General features: G+C 36.1%; 1 protein-coding gene across 4 annotated transcripts; it reads left to right on the top strand.

Annotated features, from left to right (window-relative positions):
- Positions 1 to 347: 347 nt before the first annotated feature.
- Positions 348 to 8209, top strand: elf2a (E74-like factor 2a (ets domain transcription factor)). Of its 4 annotated transcripts, none has more exons than XM_051127881.1 (9): positions 348 to 643; positions 1481 to 1627; positions 1713 to 1908; positions 4510 to 4602; positions 4708 to 4818; positions 5020 to 5100; positions 5180 to 5372; positions 5479 to 5766; positions 6827 to 8209. In XM_051127881.1, exons 2-9 carry the CDS (start codon positions 1553 to 1555, stop codon positions 7359 to 7361), a joined length of 1572 nt encoding a protein of 523 aa, XP_050983838.1. In that variant the 5' UTR covers positions 348 to 643; positions 1481 to 1552; the 3' UTR covers positions 7362 to 8209. The 4 variants fall into 4 exon arrangements, with proteins under 4 accessions (XP_050983838.1, XP_050983837.1, XP_050983836.1 ...); XM_051127880.1 differs by having other exon boundaries at positions 5017 to 5100; XM_051127879.1 differs by having other exon boundaries at positions 4510 to 4818; positions 5017 to 5100.
- The last annotated feature ends 286 nt before the right edge of the window (positions 8210 to 8495 follow it).

The raw sequence follows: 8495 nt of genomic DNA, 5'->3' as shown, positions 1-8495 counted from the left end.
TTATATTATATTATATTATTAGCCACCTTTTTTCCCTAAGAACGGGCGCGGCCATTATTTTGTAAATTTTATGGCCCAGGCTTCCGATCTCACCGTATCCAGCTATTTTTAACTGTAAAACAGCTGGTTTTGCTGCTTGATATTGCAAATTGGTGTGTCTGCCTGCTAATTTAAACATATTATGATATTATTTAACTGTGGTCGTATTATAAATAATTTATGTATGTCATGCTCACTATCCTATTATTTTTTTGTTTATTGTGTTTTTAAATTGAGCTTGCTAAAAATTTTAGCGCGCAAACACCTGACAAGAGAGCATGTGACGTCACTTACGGTTGCTGCGCAGTTCGTCAGTCAGATCCTGCAACGGGAGGCCCGAAACAAGCTACGCAAAACATTACCTACTACAGCAGCGCAGCCTGACAAAACTCATTTTTTTTTTTTTTTTTATTTTACACTAACCAAATAGACATCTGTCTATCACCTGTATGCGTGCTCTGTATCAGCGAGCAGTTCACGCAAGTTGACCAGCTTTAACGTGAGCCAGGCAATCTGTCATTAGCATGGTTAGCATGCTAACCTTATGACAGAGTGCACTCGACTGGCTTAAGGTGCACCAAACGACAAGAATTCAGCACAAACGGTGAGAAATATCGTATTTTTCCATGTATACATCGATAAGAGGTTAAAGTTAATTCATTTAGACATCATTAGAAAATAGGTTGTTTTGTTACCGCGGCTGTTTGTACAGCAGGCGTTTGTTTACCGATCTAATGATTCGTGTCAGATACAGTTTTGGTAAAAGTTTACATTTGTTTATGTTTTGTTTACTTCGCACGTTTTTTGCATTGTTATTGGCCACTCCTTGTTAAAAAATAATTTTATACAATGGTATTGCAGGAGAATGGAAGCGCTACTTCTATGACAATAATAACAGTCTCCTAGTCTCAATAAGAGTCAGTCTCTTATCAGTGTTTACATTTTGTTATGCTTGATAAAAAACTGTGATAAAGGCCAACGCAGTAAAGTAAATTTAACGCAAAGATGCGGCATGAAATAGGCACAACCCATAGGGTTTTTTTCTGTTGAGGAGGACAAAATGAAACTGAGTGAATATGATTGGGCTGAGATTACTTTAGCCAAAAAGGAAACAGGCCTCTTCCGTTTTCTTGTTTTGTTTCTGCGTGTGTGCATTTGTTTGCCTGAAGGTCTGCTTGTGATTTTTGTGATAAAGTTAGATTATTTCCATGCCAACTGAGAAGGCATCAGATGATATCTGTACCCTCTTGGTCTAAGTAGTCACATGAGTACAAATGCCTTTGGAAGATTTGTACATTTTAATTCTAAAACATTATAATGAATGTACAATGAATCATCTGAACAGTATGTTGAGGGGTATGGTTTTAAGTTATGAATAGTTTCAGAGATAAGCACAATGTGTTCCACACTGCATTTCACAATGGTTGTTTTCATTTCTCAGACTGTGACGTCACACAAGATCATCAGCGGGGGCGCAGTGGATAAGTGCAGTTCTGACACAGAGGAATGAGTCATGACCTCTGTGGTGATTGTAGATGGTGGAGGGAATATATTGGAGTATGTCGCTGGAGATGAAGAAGCTCAGCAGGTGAAGTTCGCACTTCAAAATACACAGAACTGAAACTGAGCTATTAAAAGTATTTGAAGAAAACTCAAGGTCTTTGTTTTGCCAGGAGGTTTGTCCTGATGGGGTGGAGGCTGATGGAGAGAAGGACTGTCCCGCAGTGATAGTGGAGCAGGTGAATAGTGCTGATGTGGAGCAGTGTTATGCTGCTCAAGTGTTAGTCTATGATGATCAGAACACCTACCTGGTGCAGGATGTAGCTGAGGAACAAGTTGTGGAGACCGAGTTGCAGGAGATGGCAGCAGGTAAGCATCAATTCTCACAATTGTCAGAGGGCTGTATTTCCATGCAAGGAAAATTATGTATTATGCATTTGTTTGAAAGAGCAATTAGTGAGGTAGTCAGCTTGTGATACTTGTTCTTGTTTTGTAACTAAGCAACAAATGTGATTCTGAAAACCCGGAGTGCAACATGAGTGCATTGACTTTGAATTTCCATGTTTACCACTTAACATGATGGTGATTTTAGTTTAATTTCCAAATGTGCCCTATATTTTTTTTTAAAAGACTTCATTTTGTTTTAATAGCAGGAGCAGCTAAAGAGGGACATCTTGTGGCATTTTTGTGGAAGTTATAAAAGATGCAAATTAGAAAAACAAAAAAGTTTTCCTTGACAGATTTGTGTAAATTTAGTACACTAGTACTTTAGTACTCTTACAAAGGGTAAATAAGTTATACAATCTTTAATCTGGATGTAAACAATTATGTAATATTTTTGTTTGTTCTCTGTGCTCAAAGATGTGAAATACGACGACTACTCAGAATTGTATGTACCTTGCTTTAAAACACAGAAAGGTAGTGTATATACAATATACACTACCAGTCAAACGTTTTTGAACAGTAAGATTTTTAATGTTTTTAAAGAAGTTGCTTCTGCTCACCAAGCCTGCATTTATTTGATAAAAAATACAGCAAAAGCAGTAATGTTGTGAAATATTGTTACTATTTGAATATATTTTCTATCTGAATGTATTTTAAAATGTAATTTATTCCTGTGATTTCAAAGCTACATGTTCAGCATCATTACTCCAGTCTTCAGTGTCACATGATGCTGCAGAAATCATTCTAATATGCTGATTTGCTGTTCAAGAAACATTTATTATTATTATTATTATTATTGATTATTTCTTTGATGAATAGAAAGAATCAGCATTCATCTGAAATAAAAAGGTTTTGTAACATTATACACTATACCATCAAAAAGCTTGGAGTCAATATAATTTTTTTTGGTTGAAAAAATGATAGAAATTAATATTTTATTTAGCAAGGATGCTAAATAGTGTTGATAAGACATTTATAATGTTACAAAATATTCCTATTTCAGATAAATGTTGTTCTTCTGAACTTTCTGTTCATCAGAGAAACCTGAAAAAATTCTACTCAGCTGTTTTCAATATAATAATAATAACATTATAATAACAATAATGTTTTTTGAGCAGCAAATCACAATATTAGAATGATTTCTGAAGGATCATGTGACTGGAGTAATGATGCTAAAAATTTGGCTTTGAAATCACAGGAATAAGTTACACTTTAGTAGAAAAAAAGAAGAGACTAATTAAAAAAAAAAAAAACATTAAAAATCTTACTGTCCAAAAACTTTTGGCAGGTAGTGTAGTTGCATTGTCCTCTTTGTAACCGAAGAAGGAGAGATATTGGTCATTATTATAATATTGGTGAGGAGATTATTGATCGTTTTTATACAGCAAGCAGCTAGTTTCACAGTGTATCTAAACACCAGTTTGATTTACGCAGCACAGCTAGTAAACAAAAAAAATGCATCACTCGTCACATAAGTGCGTCACGTGATTTGAGGTAATGAGCGATGCGCTTCTGCTGAAGTGAAGGATGCAAAAGCGCTTGACAACCAGGAAGTGAAGAAGAGCTGTCGTTAACCCGTTCGAAAAGTAATACTAAGTTATTTCTTGCTTTTCTTTGTTTTATTCTGTGTTCGTAGAGCAGTATGTGTCAGTGGTGGTGTGTGCATTTAAAACTGTTCGTTTACAGTCAGTTGGAGTTATGATTTATTCTTAGCGGATTGATGCTGATTGTCGGAACCAGGAAGTGCGTTTGTTTTCTTTTTGCGTCTTAGCCACGTTGTTTCTTATAGTGTTTATAACGGGGTTTATTAATTAACAGGGGTTTGTGGTAAAGCTTGAGGCTTAAATGTTTTGTAGCAGCTGTTTAATATTCGCTGCCTTTGTTTGTTTAAATCAGCTAACGGTTCTGTTCTTTACTCTTGTCGTTTGTAGATTAACAAAGACGATAAAAAACCAAATTTGTTTTGCGGTGTATTTTGAAGGATAACGGGTGCGGGATTGCTTGTTTACATGAAAAGCTTCAGTGCAAGAAATCTGAATTGAAAGCTTTTGATTTTGAGGCTTACTCGAGATTGATGAAGAAAATGTACGAAACGTGTGGTTTTATAAACAAATAACGTTTCGATTTAGTTTCTCTGATGTAGAGAACTATTCGAGTACTTTCGCTGGATGCAGTATATTAAATGTACGATTGAAAATAAGCTTTTTGTTTTGGAAGTTTAGGGCGGAAGTATACTTGTAGGCGTTTTAGGTCGTTGAGTGACAGGACGCCTGGCCAATGAGCGCTTAGAATTGCTTTGTAAACTACCGTGTAGCCAATGAACGTCGAAATAGAAATATGTTTTTCCTTTACCGCCAATTTATTCTTTATGTATGATGTTTGTTTTTCTGTTTATGTGCAGAAAAAAGCTCAGTTTTGAATCTTCCGTATCAGTGTTTGGTCCTTTATTTTTTTGTTTTAGAACAGTGTGTGCAATTTGTTAGTTTTTATTGTGAAAAAAAAAAATCTATTTTTCCTCTTTCTTAGTGGAGGTCTCTGTGCATGATAAAACGATTGAAGCCGCCGAAGCACTGCTGCACATGGATTCACCATCAAGTCTGCAGGGGGATCGCAGCACAGGTGTGATTTACATCTACATGTGTACTGCATGCTGTAATACAGGCTGTTTGCACTGTCCTGACTTAACAAATGACTACCATTTACGCTGTATATCATTTTTTGCAGAGGAGCTTTTATCTGAGGTGGAGGTTGAAGTGAGAACAGAGGATATGGGACCTGTTGCAAAGGACATTGTTGTCCTGGAGGAGACTGATTTACTGAAAAAGAAAAAGAGAGGTGAGCCACACTTTTCCTGTTACTCAATAACATGAATTACAGAAATGTTTGGAAATTAATGCATAATTCTTGCATCATATTATAGTACATTTTAAGTGTTATAAATTGATTAATTACATTGCCTAAGTGGAAAAGTCAATATGGCATAGTTTACAACGGTGTAGAAGAGATTCATTTGTTTGCTGTGATCTTCCTCAGCAGGACGAAAACCCAGAACTCCACGGAGTTTCTGTGATGGTTCTCTGGATATGGTCTATAAGAGGAAATCGAAAGACAGCAAGGGTGAGTGTTTTATGTTCGTTTACCTGTGCAAGAGATTTTTTTTTTTCCTGTTGCCACTCTTACAGTCTGACTCTTCTAGGCTCAACTACTTACCTGTGGGAGTTCCTGTTGGACCTTCTGCAGGACAAGGAAACCTGTCCAAAGTACATTAAGTGGACGCAGAAAGAAAAGGGCATATTCAAGCTTGTGGACTCCAAAGCGGTGTCTAAATTATGGGGGAGACATAAGAATAAACCTGACATGAACTATGAGACAATGGGGAGAGCACTCAGGTAATGTATTTTTTGTCTGTTGTTTTAGGGTTTTTCTTTTTTTATATTGGAATTTAGAAAATGTACTAGCAGTCTTGATTGATCTTTTTTTTTTTTTTTTTTTTAGGTATTACTATCAGCGGGGAATTTTATCAAAAGTGGAAGGCCAAAGACTTGTGTATCAGTTTAAGGAGATGCCCAAAGACATTGTTTTCATAGACGATGACAATATGGATGACAGCATTGATGAAGGAAAGAGAGAAAGCCCAGCTGCATCCAATCGCAGCAATCCAAAAGGCAAAGGGATGCCCGTTTCTCCGTCTACTGCTGTACCTAAAATCATCAATCTAACCTCAGGACAAGATGCCTTTATGACTGTGCAACAGTCACCAGACAACATAGCGACAGCTCCTGGGTATGAAATCAAAATGCCTTTTTGATAATTGTTGAACTTTCAGCTGCTATTAGTTAGGGCTATTAGGTAATAGCAATTAGTATATGTACATATACACACACACACACTACCAGTCAAAAGATTTTGAACAGTAAGATTTTTAATGTTGTTGGGTTTTTTTGTTTTTTTAAGAAGACTCTTTTGCTCACCAAGCATTTATTTGATCCAAAGTACAGCAAAAACAGTAAAATTTTGAAATACTATTACCATTTAAAATAACTGTTTTCTATTTGAATATATTTAAAAATGTAATTTATTCCTGTGATTTCAGTTGAATTTTTTACAGTACTCCACACGATCCTTCAGAAATTATTGTAATATTCTGATTTACTGCTAAAAAAAAAATTATTATTATTATTATTATTATTATATTTAAAACAGCTGAATAGAATTTTTTTCAGGTTTCTTTGATGAATAGAAAGTTCAGAAGAACAGCATTTATCTGAAAATAGAAATCTTTATAACTTTATGAATGTCTTTATCATCACTTTTGAACAATTTAAAGCATCCTTTCTAAATAAAAATATCAAAAAAAAAAAAAAAATTAAAAAGCTTTTGAATGGAATAATGTATAATGTTACAAAGGCTTTTCATTACAGATAAATGCTCTTTGGATCTTTCTATTCATCAAAGAATCCTAAAAAATGTAACCGTTTTAAATATTGATGATAAAAAAATTAATAATAATAAATGTTTCTTGAACAGCAAATTGGCATATTAGAATGATTTCTGAAGGATCATGTGACACTGAAGACTGGAGTAATGATGCTGAAAATTCAGCTTTGATCACAGGAATAAATTACATTTTAAAATATATACAAATAGAAAGCAGTTAATTTAAATGGTAAAAATATTTCACAATATTACTGCTTTTGCTGTATTTTGGATCAAATAAATGCAGGTGAGGAGAAGAGACTTTCTATTCAAAAACATTTGACTGGTAGTGTGTGTGTATATATTATAAGGTATTCCGCTTACAATCGCACCTATCAAATGCTTTTTTTTTTTTTGTTCTTTCCAGGACAGTGAGACTTGCCATGCAGGTTCCTGTACTCATGACAACACAGGGTCAGAAAATCTCCACAGTAACCGTCAACTCTCCCAACGTCCGCTCGTCGATCCTCCCTGCGCACAACTCGGTTGCTGGGGGTAACAGCGCAGGCAAAGTGGTTCTCCAGGCCGTGCCAACGCTAGTGCCTGCACAGGGCCAAAGCGGTGAGAGAATCACCTTGCAGCTCATCACCCTTCCCACCATGCCTGGCAAACCGGGCACTCCCATCACCTTGAGCACGCTCTCCCCTGTCACTGTGCCTACCAGCAACACCCAAGTCCTGAAGCTCGCCGTCCCCTCCAACATCACCTCAACCACCTCCACAGCTCCCGTAACTGTGGTGACCTCACAGCCGGGAGTGACCGTGGTGCCGAACGTACAGCCAGCGATGTCTTTACAGGATGTGACTATTATTAAGGTTGAAAATCCAGAGGTTTCCGTGGATCAGACAGTTAACAAGGCTGCAGAGAACACACAGACGAAACCCACGACCACACAGAGCTGAGCAAACATCAAACGTCACTGCACTCACTCACAGGAACCAACATCAATGCGTGCGACACAGATGCAGATAAAACAAGTGATGTGAAGAGTGGCTGTCTCTTATGTGAAACAGATGAAACCAGCACTACAGCTCAGACGCTTGTTCACGCCCAACACTATAACCACCCTGTGTAGCCTGAGCCTGGAGTAGATTTCAAAAGGCCTTTTTTTTCTTTCTTTCATTTCTTAAATTTATCTATTCAAATCACGCTTTAGTATAGCATACCATCTGTGCTGTGATGCTGTAGGAATGAACCTCATTTGGTGCTAAAGACTGAGAGGAAGTCACATGGGTAAAGAGAAACAGCCAAGGTTTTGGTCACCTGGTAATTTGGAGCATAAAAGAATCTGTGCATAGACATACCACTGCGGTAGTTAATGATAATAAAACAAGCAGCCTTAGGTCAGCTTTTCCTTCCTAAATCATTACTAAAAGTAATTGATTGCGCTTTTTGTGTAAATATGAGATTTTCATTTTTTTCATTGATATTTTGTACCAAGAAGTGTTTTTTTTTTTTTTTTTTTTTTTACAGTTCAAAGGAAACTGTTTTCTGAAGGACATTCAAATCTGTTTTGTTTTCTGTCATTTCAGACTTTTTAAATAATTTTCTTTGTGCATTTATCACTGTTTTCTGTATCATGCATTCACTGCTTTGTATTTTGCAGATCATTTTTTTTCACATGTACAAAAAAGGGAAGAATGTCTGATACAGTATATTGAATATTCAATATATGAAGCATATATTTTGTTGTATTCTTACCCTAAAAATGTATCCAAGTAGATTTAAATATAGAGAATTATGCAAACAACTGGTTCTAATGACTCTTTGTAAATGCAATCTCGATCAAAAGACTACTAAAAATCTTTATTCAGACATTACAGTGACATGGAAAAACTACGGAGGTGGGGGGAACCTGTCTTTATGGTGTGAAGTTTGATCTTAGTCATTTCAGTTCCATTTCTGTCCATTATGAAACCCTGTTATGCAACACAAATTCCTGCACACAACCTTTCTCTGCATACAATATGATATTAGATGTTCTACTGTATAGTAGAGACTTTATTAGCCTCTGTGGAATGTAACAGGGTTACTTA

The sequence above is a fragment of the Labeo rohita genome, chromosome 14, assembly GCF_022985175.1.
Source record: "Labeo rohita strain BAU-BD-2019 chromosome 14, IGBB_LRoh.1.0, whole genome shotgun sequence".
Taxonomy (NCBI): domain Eukaryota; kingdom Metazoa; phylum Chordata; class Actinopteri; order Cypriniformes; family Cyprinidae; genus Labeo; species Labeo rohita.
The sequence above is the reverse complement of the archived record's forward strand: the minus strand, read 5'-3'. Positions and strand labels throughout refer to the sequence as shown.

What these genes read in the sequence shown, in the direction of transcription:
- elf2a (XM_051127879.1), top strand. Translation starts at nt 1,553, where the DNA reads ATGACCTCTGTGGTGATTGTAGATGGTGGAGGGAATATATTGGAGTAT. An exon ending in ACTGAAAAAGAAAAAGAGAG is followed by an intron (nt 4,819 to 5,016) that starts GTGAGCCACACT and finishes GATCTTCCTCAG; the next exon opens with CAGGACGAAAACCCAGAACT. An exon ending in AACATAGCGACAGCTCCTGG is followed by an intron (nt 5,767 to 6,826) that starts GTATGAAATCAA and finishes TGTTCTTTCCAG; the next exon opens with GACAGTGAGACTTGCCATGC.